Below are 25448 nucleotides of genomic sequence, written 5' to 3'. Positions count from 1 at the left end.
ATTAGCGCCGCCACCGGCACCGACAAATGGACTGAATTGAGACAAATGCAAAATGTTTAAAACTGAATTGGTACAATTGCAATAAGCTTAAGACTTTTTTCAAGATTTTTTTTAGGGTCGCTTGATGTCGGCGAGGACTCATGATGCCTCCTCCAAATATTGGCAAGGGGTAAGCTAGGCCCTTGCAGCCACCGTGCAATGCTCATGGAGGTGGTCACCCGACAGTTGAGCGGTGGTGGCAAGGGTACGAAGAGTCTATTATACTGATGTTAACTTAGCATATTAATTTTTAGGGATAATATCATGAAAAATTTTAAATTGGTACACTTATGACAAATTTATCCCAAACTATTTTTTTGACCACGAAAAATCCAAACTAGTACATATGTGAAAATTTTACTCTCGTTAGTTTTTATTAAATTTTACCTTCAAATTACCGATTTGGTTGACAAGTGGCGATTGACGGGTGCACCAGTTTGAGATTTTTACCTTATGTTTGTTATAAGTACATTAGTTTAGAATTTTTTGAAGTATTAACCCAACTTAATAGAAACTAACGAAGGGTAAATTTGTCACAGGGGTACCAGTTCGGATTTTTTTATAGTAAAACAATAGTTTGAGGGTAAATTTATCACAAGTATACCAATTTGAGGTTTTTTGTGGTAAAAAAAAATAATTTGAGGTAAATTTGTCATAGGTGTACTAGTTCGGGACTTTTCTGTTGGAAAATATTAGATATGAAAAATAACAATAGGAAAAATATTGAAAAAGACAAGAAAAATAAGACCAATTATCCGAGTCGTGCAAACACTGTTCTTAAGGATAATTCCTCCCCTCGGAGTATGAAACTTGGTGCATAAGGTTTCTAACGGCTATCCTCTCAAAATACAATAGACCTTCTTGTATATTTCATACTGAATATTAGAAACAACAGAAATAACGTTATGTATATAACCCAAAGAAGAAGAGAAACTAAAGAAGGAAAAATTTTCTTCTTGTAATTTTTGAGACACACTTTTATAGTTGTGATTTGTGAATTTATATTCAAACAAAAAGAATCGTTAAGAAATAGCCATTAGGAAAGAGCCATTAAGAAAGTCGTTACAAGACACTAGTGAACGATTAGAAAACTAATCGTTAGAAAAACCGTTATATATCCGTTGGAAATCTGACCATTAGAAAACCGTTATACAACCGTTAGAAAACCGTTCATTGGAAATATTGATGGCTAATCATTGCCGTCATAATTTTATCAAAACCATTGTAAAATAATATTTCAAAACTATTGAAATATCCAACAATCCTCCACATATTTCAAAAAGTTTTGAAAAGAAAAAATAGAATAATGCTAGGCTATTGGAGCGTAATGCATCGGAACTAGTGCTTGTTAGGCTATGAACCAGCCCTAGAAAGAACGAAATATAACTCACGAAATCATTAGTGAAGTTTGAAATGTCTATGAACCAAGAATTCATTTATGTGAATTATAATTTTCACCAATCACATTACACTTCCACAAGGTTTGTTGTTCAATGCGGTTTTGCGCTAATAGGTCATACGCGTGCTTGGTTTATTCATAAATGCTCTAGAGATTATCGCCAATAATTCTCATAAAACCGGCCTCACTCTACACTTATATAGGTGATTTCATCAAGTATATTCTGCAGCTTAATATACCACCAATAATGGCTATGAAATTCATTAAGAGCTTGGCTCAACCTCTTTTTCCTTACGGACTTGCACTATTCTCGCCTTAGGAGGGACACAAATCTTATAGTGCATCACAAGATCAATAAGTGATTTGTTATTACTCATATTAACCTAACTCATGGGATCGCCAATAACATAGGTTGGGTTACCATCACTGTTGATTTTCCTCAATCGGCTTAAGTCACATTCCCCTCGATGTATCAAAAATTAATTTCCTTCCCGCAGGTATAGTTAGAGATCGGCCAAATTCACTTCTAACTTTACATAATCGATGGACATAATTCCATCCTTAAGCAACCGCTTTATCACATCATGTCTCAACCGGATGTGTCTATTTATCATTGAAAGTTTCACTTTTTATTGTCGCTTTGCAATAGTTATTGCCACTTGCAATTGCAATGTAGACACGTAAGGTGTTAATTTCATTCCCAAAGGAACATATGCTAAGAAATTTCTTGATTACTTAGCCTCATTTTCAAATTTGAGTTTGAGAAACATTTTCCTTTCCCAAGAACTTGAGCAGTTCTCGAATCACCAAGATAAATATTTTATCTTCCTTTCCCTATTAGAGCATAGGAGGATAAAGCATTATGTTTTTACACATATGCTTGGTAGCACCCGAGTCTACCACACATTTTTTCTCACATTGGCCACAATATTGGCTTGAGAAATTAGCACAGTAATTACATCATCAAAATCATTTGCTTAAACTAAGTTGACTATTGGTTTAACGGGATTGTCATTTCCCCACAATTTTCTTCAAGTTACAACACCTTTACATAGGGTGAACCCACGTCCTATAGTGGACTTTATATCATCCGAATCCAAAAATTCAGTTAGCATCACTGTATTCTTCTAATACAATTAACATGATGACACATTTCACAAGTTATACATACACATGAAGGTAGCATCAATTAAACCATCGCATCACATTTTCACTTGTTTCACACTTATAATTCGTTCACTCTCAATATAACGAACATGCATAATCAATCATAATTCGCAATATTAACGTGATAACATGTATAGATACATAGTGAATACGCTAAACAATACTTAAACAAAATACATGGGTTTCTAACCTACGTCACTATACACCCTTAATTTACTCGTTCACACCTGTTACTCGAGTAATCAAGGCAAAGAGAAAAGTAGAATCGAGTAACAAACACCAACTTGATTACTCGGATTCTGTTCAAGTAAACTCGCAAACTAAGAAACACGGTTTTCATGTCTTGTATTAAACAAAAAATCAGAATGTTTCATTAAACAATTCAAGCAAGACCGACAATAGCAAGTGTCACACAATTCTCAATTCAAGCATGAAGAAGGACATGAATGCACAAAAGTGTGATGATCATATTGTGTGAGGTTAAGCATTGAACGAAGTAACTATTGAACTCGCTTTCTTCTACGAATGAGGACTACGATATCATTTAATCATTTTATCGAACTTGCCATGTGCTTTTAACCCAGATGTTTATACGCAGAATAAAAGCATCGATTATTCTCAAATAATCCCAATCAAGAACAATATGGAATCATATCATCAATGTAACCTCGATCGAAATCTATTTTCACATAAACAAAATTATAGTTCTCGGCCTCTATTTTGCTAAGAATAGAGCATATATGATTAGATTGAATAGAAGATGATTACCTATGACCATTAATGATCAAACCCGAATACTGTTGTCACAAAAACAGCATTGTGGACTACAATCATCGAAAAAGGTAGTGGTGTCTGCGATTCAAGCTCTTTGGCGGTGGTATCCCCAGGATCAAAACTTTAACACGTGGACGTGGAACCGGCCAACACCGACGATCAGCGGCGGTAAACAACTTCCAAAAGGTGATGGAGAATGGAAGTTGAGCAATAACCCTTTGGAAATTCAGGAAAAGATCGCATGGATCGGTGGGATTGGCCAAATAAGAAATCGGAAATAGAGGACAGAGAATGAGCAAGGACTTAGCTCTGATTTCATAGCAATTGTAGTTTGAGATATCTCGTCCACGAATATACGATTCTTGTCATTCACCATCTCCGAATCCTCGCTCAATTCCAACAGCGATTATAGTAGCAACAATTCTATTTTGAGAATCTATAAGGCTATTATCCTTAAGATTGTTGGAAAAATGTTAGATAATATGAAAAATAACAATCATAGGAAAAATGTTGGAAAAGACGAGAAAAGTAAAAACAATTGTATGAGGCATGCAAGCACTGTTTTTAAGGATAATTCCATCCCTCGAAGTACGAAACTCGATGCGTAAGGCTTCTAGCGGCTATCCTCCCAAGGTACAACGGACCTTCTTCTATAGTCCACACCGAATATTACAATGAACATGAACAACGCTATTTATATAACCCAAATAAGAAGAGAAGCTAAAGAAGGAAAAATTCTCTTCTTGTAATTTTTGGGACACGCGTTTGTAGTTATGATTTGCGAATTTATATTCAAACAAAAAGAGCCGTTAAGAAATAGTCGTTAGGAAAGAGCCATTAAGAAAGTCATTACAAGACCATTAGTGAACGATTAGAAAACTAATCATTAGAAAAACTGTTATATGTCCGTTGGAAATCCGCCATTAGAAAACTGTTGTACGACCGTTGAAAATATTGATGGCTAATCGTTGCCGTCATAATTTTATCAAAACCATTGTAAAATAACATTTGAAAACTATTGAAATATCCAACATTTTCGTGATCGCAAAAAATAGTTTATGGTAAATTTGTCACAGGTGTACCGGTTTGGAGTTTTTCATGGTATTAATCTTAGTTTTTATGAGCCGGTATCTTATGGTATATCTTCCGGTATTTTTGTTTTAAAGATAGCTCTCCTTTTTTGGGAAAAAGATTGATGAAGACTTTTCCGGCAGATTGTTTTGATAGTTTTCTTCAAGATTTGCCTGATATTCTCATACCTATTTTGTCGGGAAAACCATAGATCCCAAATTGGGCTATAAATCCCCTTTGCCCTAACTATTATTAAGGGTCTTGGTAACTCGTACTAGTGAGATATCGGTTAAGTTCTATCAAAATATTGAAAATTTCTTTCTTAAATGGTTGATGCTTGCCCTTTGTCTTGAGAAGGTTTCAGAGTTGATTATCTCTGCACTTCGTCTTGTAGCCTTGACAGTAACACGTGAGACACATGAGCGGAACATCATATAACGATTGGCCTTGCATTGCTGTCCTTTTATTTAGTCTTTTTAGTTGTTGGGACAGAAAAGAGCTCTGTCAGGGTGTGGAGCATGTATTTCATTCCGATGCTGACTGAAATTGTACCAGTTTTTGTTTGTCATGCACTCGCTGAACGCAAATGAAATTTTACCCGTTTCATTGAATCGCCCAGGAATTGGACCGGTGGTGGCCTAATCAGTCCACGGTTCCAGAGACGTTCGATCCAATCCTCAATTTCTGAAATTGAGAACCGATACCACCGGTCCGATTCACGATTTTTCGTAGAACCGAACTAACCGAATCATGCTCACCCCTAACTCGTAATAGTCTAGTAAATGGACATGTACCGTAAGCAAGTTGCCAACTCACTCTTGTATTGATTCTACAAGCTCTAACATATTAAAAAACTAAAACTTGTGATATTTTCCATTCTCCATTATCGATCCGTAGGTTAAAAAAAAAAAGGAGACAGTTTTATTTAGAAATCTTTCCTTTTATCTTAAAAAGAGTAGAAAGATTTCATTTTTTTTTCAACTTCCATCAAATTAATCAGTGAGTATAATTAACAAAGAGTAAAAGCAATTTAGCGAGAAAATTATCTGCAACTCATAATTACATAATTAAAGAGTATCCGTAAGAGATCAATCTTGTAATCTAGAAATTTCCTTTTTTATAACCCCACAAATTAAGAAAGCCCCCGTCCCAATTCCAACGGTAAACGGTATGCCTCCCTCTCTAACCTCCGAGTCTATGTCGTCATCTTTGTATTCTCTCCAACGTTGTCTTACGTGACAGTCTGATTTTTCTGTCATTTCGAGATCTTTGATCGTAAGATATCTGCTGAAGTATTTAAGTTATATCTCGCTCGGATCTGATCAATCGCGAGTTAACTAACCGAAGGGGAAAGGCTAACGTGTGACGAGATACGTGGACCTAAGAAATTCTTTTCGAAAACGGCATTTTGACCCTAAGGGTCATTGAGGGAATATTTAGAGCCGAGGCTGATCTGAGAACGATTAATGAATTCATTGCTAGTGTTATGCGATTGGGACGCGGGTGATGCCGCATAACCAACGTATGATTTGCGAATTTCCCTAAATCGATTTATGACGATCGCGACCATCGGCGCTAGTAATAGACCCTTACGATTTTATGACAACCAAGATAGCCGTGATTTGAATTTTCATAAGTGTGATGAGAATCATAGAGTCAATACGCGTAATGTTCGCAAAAGCCGCCCGTTAGTTTGAGATAAATTGAAATTACGGACGACGGGTGTGAAAAGACGATTTTGCCTCTGGAGCTTCGACCCTATTTTATTAATCGGAAAATGGCATTCTTGTCATTTATTTATTCCTTTTATATCGGCTGAAATTAGAGGGACAAAATTGGAAGAAGATTGTGATATTATGTGTATAATGACAAGTGTCATTAATCCTCAATCAATGAGCTTGACACCTAAGGGGATTTGGATGAGAATAAGCCATCTTCTTCTTCCACTTTCTGGTTATTCACGTGCAAGAGCGGATCAACACCACCATCACCTCCATGTTCTCCTTCCTTCACTCCCTTACCCACGAGCAGTTTACCCGACCAGGTTCGATCGCCAACTTCCCGGTGTCCAATCTTTCAACCGTCGACAACCAGCCGGTGAGCCACCTACCCGCTGCGAAGATTAGCCTTGTTGTCGAACTTTTCCAAGTGGAATTGCACCGTTTGAACTACTGTGGAATTCGGGCGGTCAATCTCCGCGAGTCGACGGAAACGATTTAATCGGAGGTAGGCTGCTGTTGGTATTTTATTGGACCACCAAACGGACGAATTTTGAGCTCAAATTTTGGTGACGTTTAGTAGACATGTATATGATATTGCTGTAAATTTTTGGGCGAAAAAGAATGATATCTTGACCTTGAACCACTGTTGTGTTCAAAGGAACAGAAACTGTCCAATGGCGGATCGGAAGGAATTAGCGCCAAACGAGGACCAACTGGTGTCGCCTTGAGCCAAAATTTTCGGTGAGACCCCTTAATACATAGAACTTAGTGTTAGCAAGGATATTGATGGATAAATTGAAGGACTAGGTTGAGTTGTGGACTGTTTGGGCTGGATTGAAATAGAAACGAGGGTACCTGTTTCGGTTCTGTTCTTCTTGAATTAGAGGAGTTTGTTGGTGATGGAATTGAGGTGTAATTTGATCCTTGAGGCATGTTGGGATGTGGAGTGATATGTTGAGGAAGTGTATGATCGATGATTTGGCGTTTAGGCGAAGGAATATTGATGAATTGATTGATTTCCTCTAGGTTGCTTGCTGCCCTGTTCTGAAATTGTGGGAGCCGAGGTGTTTAAGGGCTAGGAAAGAAGTGTTTTGCTGATTAAGCTTAAGGTAAGAAAGTTCTTATACCTTGGCTAGAACGATTGGGTTCAATTGGGTGAATACGATGAGGATTGTGCAAATTTTGGTGAGCTATGGTAATGTTGTTCGATATATGATTTTGTGTTATGCCAATTGCTTAAAGACTCATTGAATAGCCTTGATATGTAGTGGTTGCCTCTTGCTTGTTGAAAATTTATGTTCTCGCATGCCTTTTATTGTCGGCTCTATGTGTGAGTCGTATTTGAACTTGAAGTCACGACTATGATGAATTCTTGGCATGCTTGAGAAATTGTGGTACCACGATGCGTAAAAACGCGGGGTGGAAATGGCCAACGTCTTGATGCGTAAGTGACGCGGGACGGGAATTATGATGTATCGATACAGGCCCGAGATGATTTGAAATCATGAGGCGTTGTACGTGGGTTTTATCGATGAGACGGTCCGATTCTTGGATGATTTCAAATCATCTCGGGCCCGTATCGATACATCATAATTCCCGTCCCGCGTCACTTACGCATCAAGACGTTGGCCATTTCCACCCCGCGTCTTTACGCATCGTGGTACCACAATTTCTCAAGCATGCCAGCAATTCATCATAGTCGTGACTTCAAGTTCAAATACAACTCACACATAGAGCCGACAATAAAAGGCATGCGAGAACATAAATTTTCAACAAGCAAGAGGCAATCACTACATATCAAGGCTATTCAATGAGTCTTTAAGCAATTGGCATAACACAAAATCATATATCGAACAACATTACCATAGCTCACCAAAATTTGCACAATCCTCATCGTATTCACCCAATTGAACCCAATCGTTCTAGCCAAGGTATAAGAACTTTCTTACCTTAAGCTTAATCAGAAAAACACTTCTTTCCTAGCCCTTAAACACCTCGGCTCCCACAATTTCGTAACAGGCAAAGAAGCAACCTAGAGGAAATCAATCAATTCATCAATATTCCTTCGCCTAAACGCCAAATCATCGATCATACACTTCCTCAACATATCACTCAACATCCCAACATGCCTCAAGGATCAAATTACACCTCAATTCCATCACCAACAGCCCCCCTCTAATTCAAGAAGAACGAACCGAAACAAGGTACCCCTGTTCTATTTCAATCCAAATCAAACAAATCCACAACTCAACCTAGTCCTTCAATTTATCCATCAATATCCTTGCTAACACTAAGTTCTATGTATTAAGGGGTCTCACCGAAAATTTTGGCTCAAGGCGACACCCGCTTGGTCCTCGTTTGGCGCCAATTCCTTCCGATCCGCCATTGGACAAGCTGCCTTTGAACACAACAAGGGTTCAAGGTCAAGATATCATTCTTTTTCGCCCAAAAATTTACAAAGCAATATCATATACATGTCTACTAAACGTCACCAAAATTTGAGCTCAAAATTCGTCCGTTTGATGGTCCAATAAAATACCAAAGCAGCAGCCTACCTCCGCTTAAATCGGTTTCCGTCGACTCGCGGAGATTGGCCGCCCGAATTCCACAAGAGTTCAAACGGTGCAATTCCACTTGGAAAAGTTCGACAACAAGCTAATCTTCGCAAAGGGTAGGTGGCTCACCGGGCCGGTTGTCGACGGTTGAAAGATTGGACAACCGGGAAGTTGGCGATCGAACCGGCCTGCAAACTGTTCCCTGTGGGTAAGGGAGTGAAGGAAGGAGAACATGGAGGTGATGGTGGTGCCGATCCGCTCTTGCACGTGAACAACCGTAAAGTGGAAGAAGAAGATGGCTTATTCTCATCCAAATCCCCTTAGGTGTCAAGCTCATTGATTGAGCTCCATGGATTAATGACACTTGTCATTATACACATAATATCACAATCTTCTTCCAATTTTGCCCCTCTAATTTCAGCTGATATAAAAGGAATAAATAAATGACAAGAATGCCATTTTCCGATTAATAAAATAGGGTCGAAGCTCCAGGGGCAAAATCGTCTTTTCACACCCGTCGTCCGTAATTTCAATTTATCTCAAACTAACGGGCGGCTTTTGCAAACATTACGCGTATTGACTCTATGATTCTCATCACACTTATGAAAATTCAAATCACGGCTATCTTGGTTGTCATAAAATCGTAAGGGTCTATTACTAGCGCCGATGGCCGCGATCGTCATAAATCGATTTAGGGAAATTCGCAAATCATACGTTGGTTATGCGGCATCACCCGCGTCCCAATCGCATAACACTAGCAATGAATTCCTTAATCGTTCTCGGATCGCCCTCGACTCTAAATATTCCCTCAATGACCCTTAGGGTCAAAATGCCGTTTTCGAAAAGAATTTCTTAGGTCCACGTATCTCGTCACACGTTAGCCTTTCCCCTTCTGTTAGTTAACTCGCGATTGATCAGATCCGAGCGAGATATAACTTAAATACTTCAACAGATATCTTACAGTCAAAGATCTCGAAATGACAGAAAAATCAGATCGTCACATCTTCTCTTTACCTCTCTCTCTCAATTTCTCCGAACCGCTGCCTTCGTTGTTCTAGCGTGGTGTTTTTCTGTTTCGTCATTCAAAACACCATGAAGCTTATCGATTTCTTCAGCCCCAAATCGCCTCCCCTCGCTGCTATAGATGGACTCTGCCTTGTGCATTTCTTATCCGCACAGTCTCAAGACAAAACCCATTGGCGACCACTCGAAAGGCGAGGTCCACTCATCGCCATTGATGGACTCTTCGCCGTGCCTTGATTATCCGCACTATCGGGAGAAGAATCACGATGAAGGGATCGGCGATACTTCATATGCAGCAGTGATGGTGGCTCGCGACTTCTTCCCCCTCATGACGGATCGGAAAGGGTTTCATGGGCACAAAGGAAGTCGGTGACCCTCGTCAAGAAATCTTTCCCACCCAACCGAAGCGAAAATCCATGGCGTCATTCACTAGATCAGAAACCTTAATTGTGGAGAAGGCGGCAAAGTACAACAGAACGCAGAAGGAAAAGAAAGAGGCCTCGGGATGTGATACGGTGGAAGAAACACGCAATGGAGTTTCCAGAGTTGGTGCTGCTCTTTCAGCCTTATAAGATCAAGAAGAAGCTAATGCAAAGCGATCTCGGCCGCCCGTTGAGGCTCTTGATCGGGCAGGACTTTGTGATGAGCCACCCGCTCCGATAGATGAGCAAGGAGACAGTGAGGCAAGTTAAGAGCAAGAAGGGGGCCGACGTCATCGTGGGGGACGCAGATACGTGCTACGAGCATCAACTAGTGTTCATGTTCCGGACATCCTCTGCATCCTATGTCGGGGGTTGAATCAAGGAGTTCGTGAAACAGAGAGGTCTAGCAATTGACGATGAGATCGGGATATATTGGGTCCTGGTGCTAGCAAGTTCCACTTTAGCCTTCTTAACAGGGTGAATTAGACTTAGTCTATTAGTGATGGAATTTTATTGCATGTAATCAAACTATCCTTTTCTAAAAATCAAAAGTTTTTTGGAGAAAAATAGAGAGAATTTGATTGCATGCAAATAAAGTTCCATCACTAATATCCTTTCTTAAAGATCAAAACTTTTCTCGTTCGTTACCGAACAAAAGCAATACTAATTCAAGATTATGTCTAATTGGCCTTGTGAAGAAGGCTGAAATGAAACTTGATAGCACTACAATCCCAATATATCCCAACCTCATTGCCGACCACCAAATTCCTCCGTTTCACGAACTCCTTGATCCAATCCCTTGAGGACATAGGATACATACGATGACTAGAACACGAACACCAGCCTATGCTCGGAGAAATAAATGAACTTCGTTAATGACTAAAAAATAATGATATTGCAAACGGTACTAATTCCTCAAAATTTGGCTTCCAAAGGGAACATGGCATTCCTAATTAGTTCCTTCATATTCTCCTGCCTACAATTACGAAAAGAAACGTTAGCATACAGGCTACCAAAAGCTGAAATGTGAAACCGAACTACCGATAAATACAGTATGATGTTAAGAATCCATCCATGGGTGTGAACAACTAGCAGTTGCAAAGATATTTACTGCCTATGCAAGAGAATCTGCAGTATGTTTAACTAGGAGAAAGTGTTCTAAATGCTGACCAAATTAAGTTTCCCAAAACAGCAGAAATTTAAAAGCATGCGATGAAGTTCAATGAACAGCAGCAGCTCAACAAAAGTTAGCCAAAAAAAAGAGTTTGTGGTTGCTTTTAGGGTCCTTTTTTTTTTTTCGGGTCAGAGGTTGTTTTTATGGTCAAATACAGCATTCAAAGTCACAAATCACAAATTAGAACGAGATGCTATATGATTGCCTCCTAGCATTGTACTTGCCATAGGCAGTTTGTTATATCTTGAATCTTCCATGGATTAAGAGACCTAAAGTGGGATTAGATGTCACAAATCATATGCATTCGGTATGGTTTCATTCCAGAACCCAAAATGGGCTAAATCTGCTAAAGAGCTACAAAGAATCATGTCAATGAAGCTTCATGAAAGTCATTGACCGTCAGTCACATTGGGAAACAAAGCAGCATTGCACTATTCAAACAGGATAGTAGAAATCTAGTCGCGACTCTAAATATATTTGAACAACTAAAAGCATGGTAGTGTGGTGAGAAGTGTAAATTAGTCAAGATATGTATAAGTAGCATGTTCAGATGATATAGGCAAGCACTGAAAGAACAAAGACCCCGGTGCCAGCTCTAAGTAAGACAAAATATGGGATACATGAATGTCCAATAAGATGCCAGGCTACTAGAACATCAACTTCTGCTAAACCCTGCATACCTTGAGCTAGTCAAAGTTGAATTGGCTAGGACTGCAAGCAGCTGAAGGTCCAAACTCTCCATCCAAGAAACAGCATGCACCATACCATCCTCCTCATAGTTTGATGTAACCACTTTGGCGTTTTCTCTACCAGAAGCCCCAAACTTGCCCAACTACACAAGCCAATCAAAGCCTTATTTGAACAGTTCAAATGGAACAAGACTTTGAAAAAACAATCATCAGCTCTACAAAAATCCATCCTGCCAATCACGCCATTGTCTCTGATTCATATATATAAAAAAACCAGATGCAAATGAAAGAAAATACTGCATTACTAATCTTCTTTTAAACTTGTCAATGTAATAAAAGGAGCAGTTTCAAGAAATTTATTTGATTTGTTTGAATGACGGGTAAAACAGGATACAACAAACACTGCCATCTTTAAACAGGAGTAACCTCAAGCAAGAACCATGGAATACACCTGTATCTGTCTGCTATCCAAAACTAGAGCACGATGACTTAAGCACCAGCTATCCAAATTTATGTGTCAACACCCCAATTTCTCCTAAAATTACAACCTTCAACATCAATACCAATCAAATTCTATCATGTCTAGGCGAAAGTGATCGTTGCTCTACTTGTCAGCATCAAGACATTATGCTACACAATTATCTGTCTAGAGCATTCAGTGATCATATATCCAGGATTGTGAAGAGCATTCTGGATTACTTATTATTGGCAACTCCTGAGTAATGATCTTGTCGTTTTGGCCACCCAAAACTCCTTTTTTAACATTTGGACACTAGACCAAGCACTTCATAGACAGTAATCAAATTGTAAAGGAAAATGCAATGACCAATCAAACTCAAATTTAACAAACAGAAAAGCAAGCATCCAACCCAACTATTCACTAGAAATCCCAGAAAACAACAGACCATTTTCATCCACCAAAGAGTCACAAACAGGTCCTAAACTTGCCAGACACTGTTTGGAAGGAAACAGATTATGACTCGACATCAAAACAGAGCAAGTAAAAAAAAAGGAACATTGCAATGTCCGCTCTTTAAGTGAAAAGAAATATGATTTAACATACATACAGTCAGAGAAAAACAAAGGAGCTTTACAGGGGAATAAGAGGAAGATTCTTTCATGGAGTTTTTGATCGGAACCCAACTTCTGTGAGTATCATAGGGGTGTCAAAAGTGTGTCGCCGCCAAGAACTGGAGGATTCCAAGGAAATGATGACACTGAAGGAGACGAACCGGAAAAGGGGAAGTGGGGTCGGAGCGGGATCTGCGGCCATGTTGCAGTGGAGGGCAGCGGCAGCGACTCCACTGGCGTTCGGAGGCTGAGTCCTCCGGAGAGTTGCGGAGGGTCTCGATGACAGGTAGGAGGTGGAGGATGCCATAGTCATACATTGACTTTTTGCGAGCGCTTTGAAACAGTTAAGCCTGACCATCCATGTAATGTGTCTATAATATTAAGTATGATTATTTTCTTTTCACAATATATTGTTGGTTAATTATTTTACAGACATTGAATTTGTAGGTGAAAGGCTTCTGGACTGGATGGAATTAACGAGCAGTTCTACCGCCATCACTAGGAGGTTGTCAAACAGGAGGTATTTAGAACTGTGGACAGATTCTTTACTTCAGGTATCCTTGATCCCTCCCTTAATGAAAGTCACATTGTCATTATTCCTAAAGGGGCCAATCCAAAAAATGTCACACAATATAGACCCATAAGTCTATGTAATTTCAGCTACAAGATTATATCAGAGGTGATGGCTAATCGCCTGAAACCTTAGCTTCCCAAACTTATAGCTTATGAGCAAAGTGCTTTTGTTAGTGGCAGACAAATTCAAGATAATATTTTGATAGTCCAGGAAGTTTTGCACCATCTCAGAATTAGGAAGAGGAAAAGGAAGTTTCAGGAGGTGCTTAAACTTGATATGCTGAAAGCATATGATTGCGTGGAATGGGACTTCTTGTGTGCTTGCATGGCAAAGATGGGCTTTAGTGAGCTCTGGGTTTCTTTGGTGGAGAAGTTTACATCTTCTGTCACCTTTAGGGTTAAAGTGAATGGGGAACCCCTTCAATCTTTCAAGCCTAATCCGGGAATCAGACAAGGGGATCCTTTGTCCTGTATCTGTTCATTATCCTAGCCAACGTACTCTCAATGCTCATGAAAAAAAGCACTTGAGGATGGCTTTGTAAAAGGAATCCAATTAAACAGGTTCTGCCCATCACTTTCACATTTGTTATTTGCCAATGATGCAATATTTTTCCTTGACGGGACTGTTAGAGAATGCATGTTGAACCAGTATTGCTCCGACTCTGGCCAAGCAATTAACTTGAACAAGTCGGGAGTTTGCTTCAGTAGTTGCTGCCCACAGCAAAAAGAGAATATGGCAGCCGAATTGAGAGTGCCGATCATTGAAAAAACTGGGAAATACCTTGGCATTCCGTCAGATTGAGGAAAATCTAAGAAAGAGATGTTTGCCTGGGTCCTAGCAAGGGCGAATATGAAACTCGAGGGTGGAACGAAAAGCTGATGACAAAAGCCGGAAAGGAGATTCTAATTAAAACAGTTATGCAAGCTTTGCCACAGTATGTAATGTCCATTTCTAAGATTCCCATATCGATTGAGCAAAGGATTACAGCGTTTTGGTAGAAAAAAAAAAATAAACGCAAACACGGGGATCCATCGGAAGATGTGTGAGGTGCCGAAAATTAGGAAGGACTTTAGGTTTTAAAGACCTCGTTACTTTCAACAAAGCCATGCTAGGAAAACAGGCCTGGAGACTCTTACAAGACACTTCGGCCCAACTGATGAAAGGGATTTATTTCCCCGAAGATGAGTTTTTGAGTGCAAAGAAAGGGATCTAGACCATAGTGGGGGTGGCAAAGCATACTCCTGGGCAGAGAAACTTCAAAACAAGATGAGCTATGGTCAGTGGGAGACGGATCTAGGATCAGAATTAGAGAAGACAAATGGTTGTAGAGGGGCGGCATTGTAGGACCAGGAAATCAAGGAGAGCCTCAATTTGTAGCCGATTTGATAGATCAGGAGTCCAAACAATGGGACGAACAGAGTCTTTCAAATTGTTCTTTTTATGAAAACCTGAAAAGGGAGATCCTAGCTACTCCAATCAGTCCCGACATGGGGAATATTCACAACAAAGCCCACTCAGCAGTTTCTATCAATAACAGAGACCATTGCTTTCCTCATCATACCATCCAGTGAAAAGTCGCAAGAAAGGCGAGAACGATTTACCTGTCCGATGGGTTTCGCCGGAGAATGGGGCACTGAAATATAGCGTCGACGGATCCTGGATCGGCGACGCCTTGGAGGGATCGATCGCCGGTATCTGGAGGAACTCAAGACGGTCTGATTATTGAGGGCTTCGCCTTGAAGATTGTAGCCTGATCTGCGCCGGAGGCGGAAGCCCTAGCAGTTCGTGAGGGTTCCGTCGAGGATAGCGAAGGCACGAGAAGTACAAACTCATCTGATCTGAAGTTAGTAGTTAGCAGCGATAGCTTATCAGTAATTTTATCTTTTCTTTTCGATAAAGATATTAGCTTGCTTATTTATCTACGAAATATATGTCTGTAAAATAACTGACTGACAATATATTGCGAAAAGAAAATCATTAAGAACCTTAAATCTCTCGTAGATTCTAAACTTACATATCTTTGTCCAATTATAATGATTTCAATTAATTTCCTTAAAGCAGCCGATTTCACTCTTTTTTTTTTTTCATTTTCATTTCTTCATTAATACCACCAAAAATGCCATTTGAGTTATTTCAAGAAATTCATTTAAATTTAGAATCTGCATGGGCGAGATATAATTGATAAATAAGAATTTGGTCACTTTACTATCTCGTCAATTGTTTAGGACATTCGGACCAAAAAAAAAATTGTTTAGGACATACATGGCAACACTTCTGCTTTAGAAATCAACTTCCGGCCAAAAGTTGATTTTTCTACTTCTACTACGGGAGTTAATTTCTGATTGGAGAAATTTATTTAGTTGAAAATTTATACTTTTGAAATCATTTATGAAAAATTATTGTCGATGGTCAAAAAATTTCTAAAACTTCATTTGTAAACTTTTTAAATTGCTTGAAAAATAATTTTTATTATTAAAAATATTATTTATTTTTTACTTCGGTGGCCGGAGACGGCGACTCGGCGGCAGCAATCACGGTGGTGGTTGGTGGTTGGCGACGAGAGGCAATGGTGGGTGGCAGCAACCGGCGGTAGTCGACGGAGGGCGGCGGCGTTGGTCGACAACGGGCGGCAATCGTCGGTTAGCGACGGTGGTCACGAGCAACTGTTGGTGGTGGTTAGCTGTTTGGGGCGGCCGGTGGATAACAAACGATGAAGGTTTGCAATGGGCGACAACGGGTGATGGTTGGCGATTGACGGTGGTCGCGGGTAGCGATTGACGGTGGCAGGCGGTGGTCAATGGTGGATGGCCATTGAGGCGGCGGAGTCAAAAAGAAGAGGAGAGAGTAATGAAAAGAGGATGGGGCTAGAAGTACTTCTTGAATTGATAAGTAACTTTTTTTTTAACTTCTCAAATTGAGAAAAAATTACTTCAAAAGTGAAAATTCACTTCAGAAATAGAAATTTCTTTCAGAAATAAATATTTTTACCAAACCGATTTCTGTTTCGGAAGTTAAATTACCAAATGGATTGCTGTTCCAAAAGTGCTTCTGAAGTAGAAATCCACTTCCTTAAATGTTATCATGCGCACCCCTAGTAATACACAATTATCGTTCACATTGTATCCAGTATAAGTACTTTAAGAAATTTGAAGCGAAAATTTGAGGTTATACAGTTTATTTTTATTTTTCGGGTTTTCATACCGTAGGAAAATGTTTTTTTTTTTTTCTGTACATAAGGACGGTCCTGACCTTCATATAACATGCGGCTGCTTTGTAATTCTACAAGAACACAAGCTCACAAGTGCTCCAATAAATCGAGAAGTTCTTCGGTAGAGTCGGGGCATACACCCTAAATTTATTTGTGCCATTAAATCTGATGGTCCCAAATTTATTTATGAGCGTGTCTATCTTTATAATTCACTAATCAAAACATAGAATAAATTATGACTTTCCGTATCATATAAGATAAAACACGACATCCGATCGGGGATGGAATAAAATATGATCTTTCGAGCCATATAAGATAAGGATTTTCTTATATTTTTCTTACGTTTTGGTTCCTACCTGGCGAATCGCAAGTATAAATTTGCATGTTGCCTTGTCGTGTGATATCATTATTGAGAACAATGTTTGTGATTAGCCTTAAAATAATCAACATCTGTTTCATTATCATTGATAACAAGAAGACCTTACCGGTTGTAAGAAGTTGTACAACCATAAAAAAAAATGTTTATAGCCAAAATAATTAATTTTTTTTCTTGAGTATCTACTAGTGTCACGACATGCGTGGCGGGAGGTTATATACGAAAAAATAAAAAAAATAAAAAAAAATCTTTGAATGCGATTATTTAAGAGAGCGATATAGTGGTAACATAGATAGACCATTAATCATATTACTTTAACATGAAACAAATTGCATTTATAAGATAAAGTTCCATGGTTTCCGCAACTTAGCAATTGATCTTTGAAAAATTGAAATCTAACTACGATATATGTTTAGAAAATGAGTCGGGTTTAACGAGTAACTATGACTGGAAATTCACATTCGGGTTCATTAGATGAGTCGGGTCCCGATTTGGACTCACTTCCAAGGGCTCAAGCGCGCCTGATAACCTCCATAATATTCCAACGCCAGCGTTATGTTAATAGAACGTCGGAAATATTATCATGTTTATCGATCCATACACTCTGATTACGTCAGAGTGTATGAGTTTCTTTCCTTAATTGTGACTGTACTAATCCACAAGGCTAGATGTAAAGCATGCTGCAGTTTTCTTCATAGAGAAGCTCTTGTTGCAGATTTTTGACTTGGTTGAAGCATGAAAATAAAAAGGCTTTTGCCAAGTTTAGTCTTATACACGAAACGTCCGTCCATCGTCGATCGAAATAAAAGTCGTAAATTTACTTTCAGTGTTGAGAGGAATGATTAGTTGTGTTATGATAAGTGACTGTCAGTCGACGAAAATAAGATAAGAAGTATGATTAGCAACATATTAAATGAGCCATGTGGTCTGAACACAAAACATATCTGAGCACAGAAAAGCATCAGGATGATGAGATGGACTCTCATTCACTTTCTCTGGATTCAGACTCTGGGATAGTTTCTGGAAAATTTGAACTTCATGTCAATAGAAAAGATGAGATGATAGCAATCTTCTTTACTACGCTTTGTCCAAAAGGCACGCTATACCCTCGTCCAAAAACTACGATCTCAGAAGCTGAATTGCTGCAACGGCTAAGCTTGACATTCCCAACTGTAAACTGAATTCAAAGTGAAGAGTCACTGATAATAATCCATCGCAAGATTGGCGTACAATGCACAAGACGATGGAAAAGGATGTCATGTGCGGGAGTAGATTGGACAGCTTTCCAGCACCGAGCGAGGGCTGCCCTTTTCTTGAGGCAGCCAGCTTAAAAGCCTTATTGGTCCCTTATCAGTACGCCAAAATGGTCCACCTGTTTCTTCGAATCTATTGGAACGTTTGACAATCATAATTTCCAGAAAAGAGAGGCTTATCCCGAGGATAAGAAGTTTAAGACAATCTTTTGGATCTTTAGGACCAGGTGACTTTGTCATGATGATCACACTAGGACATACAAGATACTTCAAATTTGGAAGACAATTAAGCTGTGCAGGCATAGAACTCTCCAACTATGTGTAGGATGAGATGAGTCAATAATAAGTAACAAAAGTAGTATCTGAATTCTGAAGCAAGAGTAAATTTCTTATGCAGGCTCTCTTTGTAGCCTCTGACATCCCTGTCGAAAGGGATGAACGGTCACAAGAGGATAGAATAGTGAATTTAACTTAAATTGAATGTAAATCGCTTAGGTCGGCTCGCTTAAGAAAGGATCTGCTTTTCACTGATTACTTTAGAATTATGCAGAGTGGAGTGAGTTAAACTGTAGACACCCTTACTAATGATATTGAACCAAATTGATTCAGGCAGTTCAATTACATGACACTAAATTAGCATCTTCTATTCTGAGAGCAAAAAAAAAGACAACGAAGCACGTTTTCAAGGAATCATCTAAAAAGGTAGAAAGTTTATGACTATAAGCAGACTTGCTCTACATCCTTTTTGTTTTTCAGATTGTTTTAACACAAATGTTTGATATACATTGGAAGCACGTTTCTCAACAACTTAACAACTTAAGCTACTCGAGGAAATAAGGTTATGAAGAACAATCGTGGTACTTGATAGATGCAGGTGAAAGGTTCAAATCTTTACACTCCCTTAGCAACTGTCATTTTGTCTTATTGTCCTCCGGTTATGGTTTGATATGGTTACAGCAACATCCTGAGGAGCCAGATGAGAAGAAACTCTCATGTCCGGTTCAATCTTAAACCAAACAGCCAAAGTACCAAGTACATTGAGGAAACTAAGCCAGGCAAGAAGAGGACAAGAAGGGAACAGAACTTACTCAAGATATTTGAAGCCTGCCTGATGACCTTTTGAAGTAAGCGTCACTCATTAAAGCAAGCAAGAAAGTGGTACTGGTAGGTGCAGAATAATTTGCACTTACGTATGCAAGCTGAAAGTTGGCTTCTTTAGACTTACGCAAGCTAGCACAAGAGGGTATTGTAATATAGGAAGCCAGTATAAGGCAGTTAGGTAGTAGCAGGAAGCAATTGGAACTATGAGAAAAAGCTATGCGTGAGTAGCATGGCGGGGATACACTGTTCCTTCTGAATTTGAAGAAGGAGTCAAGCTTTCCTAATCGATTTCAATTTAAAGACTTTGATGAAGGTGATAATTAAACTTCTAGGCTACGAATGAATCCTAAAACCAAAACTAACATCTATTGAAGGTCGACGGAATGAAAGTCATTCTGTGAGCTGGTGCTCCAGACAGAAAAGTAAGGTACACAGCATGAACTTATATTTTTCCCTTTCCATAGAGTAGTTAAGTAGAAAAGATGTTCATAACTCATGATGCAAAATCTCATTCATTTCATGTCAGGCCAACTTTAGAGATATCATCCATTGATTTCGCATCACTTTGTAAATAGACATTAATACATCGTGAACCTATTTTCATACACTTAACATTGGTCTATTGCAGTATCGTGGCAGCTATACTGGCCACGGAGGGAGGATAGGCCTGATCCCTCTGTTCTTAAATTCTTTTTCTCCAGTTCAGCTGAATATTTGTAACTTCAAGCCTTCAACAACTGGTTAAAGCTAAGAGACCATGAATTGAGAGCAAAAGGCCTAGGCCAATGACAAAGCATTTGTTTCCAACACCAGCTTTGAATTCAAAAAGTGACTGTTTTACCATAAGCAGAAAACGAATTTCAAACAGGCAATGGCACTACTAGCGTCAAATGATGCTCATACCTATTGAACAGGGGGAACTTTATAACATCCAAGGCTCACAACTATTCTTGATTAACATATTACCAACAGCATTCAGCATAGTAGAATGCACACCAACTCTCGTGTTGCACCACAATGGCGAGTTGAGGAGAACACTGTAGAAGTTTAATCTGTTCATAATCAGGAGATCCAAGAGGAAACCCAGAGCTTGAGTTAATTAAAAAGCTTAAGCTATCGACTTTTCAGGTCAACTGATTTGATTGTTTCCTCCTCTTCACTCCAACAACTTATTGTGGATACTTCTATTACACTCGTACATAAGAACAATTTGTGAATATGAGTTACGCAGCGCGAGGAGTACACTGGGTTACTGCCATGACCAATGCCCATGAGTAGTTAGCCTCTGCCGATGCATGGCAAAAATTTTACACTAGGAAGATGTTTCTTGTTAAGCTGACACAGGTTGGATTCGACAACAGAGCCAGCTGCTTAGTCAAGCATGGAAAGAGTGTTCTTGACACGAGAACCTGTTTTGAGGTTGATACATACAGCTGCACATTAGGAATATGTGGCAAAGTCGTCTCTCATTGTGGAGATTGCACACATGACAATGGATTCATAGTCAGGTCAGGAGCAAATTCTGCAGCCCATTAATCTTCTAGAATGGAACACATTGAGCACATCTCCAGAGGTACCTCCGAACACAGCTCACATATTCCAGGATCATATCTTAATGCTCTCCTCTGTATACTCAAACCTGTGCCAGATGTTCTATATATGCTAGGTTTAGAACCATAGTGAATGCTGCAAATAACAGTGAAATTCACTTCCAATTTTAGATATCCAAAACTTGGTTAACGTGAAGCCAAATTCACCTGTTTCAGACAAAGAATAAATGTTTTAGATCCATGCCACGGCATAAATAGCTGAACAAAAACTTGCCATGCCGATTACTTGAGTAGTCATTCGCCCCTCAACCGGACTGAAAGAATAGAAAAGGGAAAGAAGATGCTCCTCAAGTAGTCGTTCGCCCCTCTCTGCATCATGTTACGGAGGATGGTGTAATTACTCTAACTCTAGTATACTCAAAACCGGAATTCAGAAATTTACTCCTCCTCTGGACAGAGGAACCCTGTTTTGTTTCTCTGCCTTTGGGTGGTCCTAGTTAAATTCATGTTGAAGGTCAATCTGATTTTGGTGCGGACTGAGCTCGGCTAAGTTGTAAATTTCAATGAACTACTGATACTGAGCTATGCTGCGCATGCATAGTTGGAGAGTCCTATGCCAAGTTCAACTTTAGAACACAAACTAACCAGCTGAACATCTCTGTATAACATCATATGGAGTAACAGATTGGAAAACATCTGAGCTGTTGATTTGGAGTGTTCAGTAGAAACAACTTTCATGAAACAGCAACTAAAAACGAGCTTATTATGTGGGCATGTATTGAACTGTCAGTAGCATTGCAATCTGCATACTCATCTATAGACGTGCTGGAAACCAGGCCAACTTATACATAGACATACCCACTAATATGGCCGGCATTACAAAATTCAACTCTAAGATCAGAAGCAAATATGAAATGCCTATATGCAGGAGACCTATGTATATAACAGAAACAAATAGCCAACTGAGACACATTGATCAGTACCTATCATTCACAGTTTGTGCCAAGACAGATCTAAGAAAGTCAGATGTTGCCAATGTACCATAATCAACATTGCCCATTCAAAGATATCACCACAGTGAGAACTCACTCTACAAAATTAAAGACATAGAACCAGGCCTCAAAAGAAGTATTCACCAGGAATTGAATTTCCGGGGAAAAACAGAATCAGTTTGATTGCACACAATAAAGTTCTATTCCATCTCAAGTATCCTTTTCTAACGATCAAAACATTACCTATTGGTCACCGAACAAGAGCAATACTAATTCAAGATTAAATGTAATTTGCCTTGTGAAGAAGGCTAAAATGGAACTTGCTAGCAAGGGTATCCCAGAATATCCCCACTTCGTCGCCAGCCTCCAAACCTCTACGTTTGACGAACTCCTTGTTCCAACCTCCCTTGAGGACATAGGATTTAGACGATGCCCAGTACATGAAAAACAGTCTATGCTCAGAGCACGTATCTGCATCCCATACGATGACGTTGGCCCCCTTGTCGCTCTCGACTTGACTCACTGTGTCCTTGCTCATCCATCGGAGCAAGTGGCTCTTCGCAAAGTCCCGCCCGATCAAGAGCCTTGAAAGGTTTCCGAGATCACTCTGGGTAAGCTTCTTCTTGATCTTATATGGGTCGCAGAGAAGCACCAACTCTGTAGAAACTCCATTGCGTCTGTCTTCCTCTGTATCACATCCTGAGGCCACTTTCTTTGCCTTGTGCGTTCTGTTGTACTTGGCCTCCTTCTCCACAATTGATGTTTCAGCTTCAGTGAGTGAGGACATGGATTTTCGCTTCGGTTGGGCGGGAATGATTTCAGGATCGCTGACTTCCTTGGTGCCCAAGAAACCCTTCAGATCAGGCTTGAGGGGGAAGAAGTCGCGAGCGACCACCACTGCCGCAGATGAAATATCGCTGGCCCCTTCATCATGATTCTTCTCCTGATCGTACAGATAAGAAACGCACGAGGAAGAAGAGTCCATCAATGGCGGCGAGTGGGCCTCGCCTGAGCCTCTCAGGTAGTCACCATCACCAATGGGTTCCTTCTCGTGACCGTGCAGATAAGACACGCACAAGGCAGAAGAGTCCATCAACGGCAGCGGTGAGTGGACCTCGCCGATCAGGACGTCGCCGAGAGGAGGCGATTTGGGGCTGAGGAAATCGAAAAGCTTCATGGGGTTTTGATGGAAGAAACAGAGAAACTACCTTCGCAAGAACAACAGAGGGCAACCAACGGTTTGGGAGAGATTCAGAGAGCGAGAGCTAAAGAGAGGAAGGCGAGAGAGAGAGAGAGAGAGAGAGAGCAGAGCAGAGAAGCGATCAGGACAAAAGAGAGTCGGAGGTTAGACAGAGAGGGAAGGAGACTATATAGTTTACCGTTGGAAGTTGGAATGGTGAAGGCGAGTGAGTGACGTCATCAATCTTCGCGGTCAAGTTTGGACTCGAGCTTTCCTGATTTGAGATTGGTTTTCCGTTGTGGGTAGAGATAATTTCCTGATTCTGTACTGATCTCCTACGCGTAATATGATATTACAAAATCTTTAATTTTATAAATAATGAGTTGAAGATGAAGATGAACTTCTGGCTAGATTGCTATGCTACCAACGAGCTTCTTATTTTTTGTTAAATTAATCTCACCATGGAAAGAGATTTCTAAATAAAACCGTCCTGTTTTCTGTGTATGCATCGGAAAAGGAAATATGACAAGAATTATTTTTGGTAACAATGGACATTTTCTTGAAAAAATAAATAAAGTAAATACATAAGTCACTTCTTTTTTCTAAGGAAAAATGCATTGGAAGTCCTCAAACTTGTCACGAAAGTGTATTTGAGTCCTAAAAGTTTCAAAAAGTGCAATTAAGTCTTAAAACTTATCATGAAAATGCATTCAAGTCTTAAAAATTTCAAAAGTTGCAATCAAGTCCTAAAACTTGTCATATTAGTTCAATCAAGTCCTTCCATTGGTTATACTTTTTAAAAATTTTAAGACTCGATTGCACTTTCATAACTAGTTTTAGGACTTCCAATGCACTTTTTTGAAAGCTTTAGTACTCGAATGCACTTTCGTGACAAATTTTAAGACTTGATTGAACTTTTTGAAAGTTTTATGACTCATTTATACTAATATGACAAGTTTTAGGACTTCTAGTGCACTTATCCTTTTTTTTAAATAGGCGAGAGCAAAGCCCTCACATATGACAAAACAATTAGATTTTTTTTTCCAGGTCGCTAACTCAAGTTGCTAATGTGTCAACAAATCTATTTATGCAATTGAAATCCTTAACATACATCACTGTTTTTTTGTGTTTTGTTTTGTTTCGGTAATCAAATCGTTTTATTAGTGCCTCGTCAACGCACAGTGCGACATATGAAGCGATTCTCCTTTGCTAACTCAGGTTGCTATTTTTTTTTTTTTTGGTATGGATCAATAATTAGGAAAAGGAAATATCACAAGTTTTATTTTCTTTTTAATGTGTTAAAGCTTGTAGAATCAATACAAGAGTTTATTCCACCAGTAATACATATAAGGGTTAACACCATGAAAATCCTCAAACTAGTACATTTAGAATAAATTTACTCCAAACTATTTTTTCGACCACAAAAAACTCCAAACTAATACACATGTTATAAATTTACCCTAAATTATTTTTTGATCACCAAAAACTTTAAACCGGTATATCCGTGATAAATTTACCCTAAACTAATTGTTTTGTCCACCAAAAACCTCAAACCGCTATATATATGATAAATTTATCTTTCGTTAGTTTCCGTTAAATTGGATTAATACCAATTCTAAATTGGTACATCTATGACATATAGAGGGTAAAAACCCCAAACGTGTACATCCAGCAATTGATACAGCTATGACATAGAGAGGGTAAAAATCCCAAATATGTACATTCAGCAATTGCTATGTGTTATTCAAATCAGCAATTTAATGATAATTTAGCAAAAACTAGCATGTGGTAAATTTGTCAAAGGTATACCAGTTTAGGATTTTTTATAGTTAAAAAATTATTTAGGATAAATTTATTATAGGTGTATCATTTTGAGATTTTTCGTGATATTAACCCTATATATAAACGTTATGAATTTTTGTAATCCTAATGGCTTAATAGTCAAAGTCATCGTCACGGTGTAAAAGTCATGTACAAAATAAAATCAACTCAGGCAGATTGATAAGAATGAACATTTTCCTTAAAAGAATAAATAAATCCATTCTTTTTTTCGTAAAAAGGCGGGAGCCAATCCCTAAAATGACAAAACAATTCCCATTTTTTTTCCCA

At 39.1% G+C, this 25448-nt stretch overlaps 1 protein-coding gene across 1 annotated transcript in view; it reads right to left on the bottom strand.

Moving 5' to 3' along the window:
• LOC115732542 overlaps nucleotides 1–23336 on the bottom strand; it is a 42488-nt gene extending 19152 nt beyond the window's left edge. The window contains exon 1 of the mRNA XM_048275599.1: nucleotides 22616–23336. Within this exon, the coding sequence (XP_048131556.1) occupies nucleotides 22616–23336 (721 nt within the window). The remainder of the gene's footprint in view (nucleotides 1–22615) is intronic.
• Between the last annotated feature and the right edge of the window lie 2112 nt (nucleotides 23337–25448).

This window comes from Rhodamnia argentea, chromosome 3 (assembly GCF_020921035.1).
Source record: "Rhodamnia argentea isolate NSW1041297 chromosome 3, ASM2092103v1, whole genome shotgun sequence".
Classification (NCBI taxonomy): domain Eukaryota; kingdom Viridiplantae; phylum Streptophyta; class Magnoliopsida; order Myrtales; family Myrtaceae; genus Rhodamnia; species Rhodamnia argentea.
Note: the sequence above shows the minus strand (reverse complement) of the source record. Positions and strands in the feature narration are given on the sequence as shown.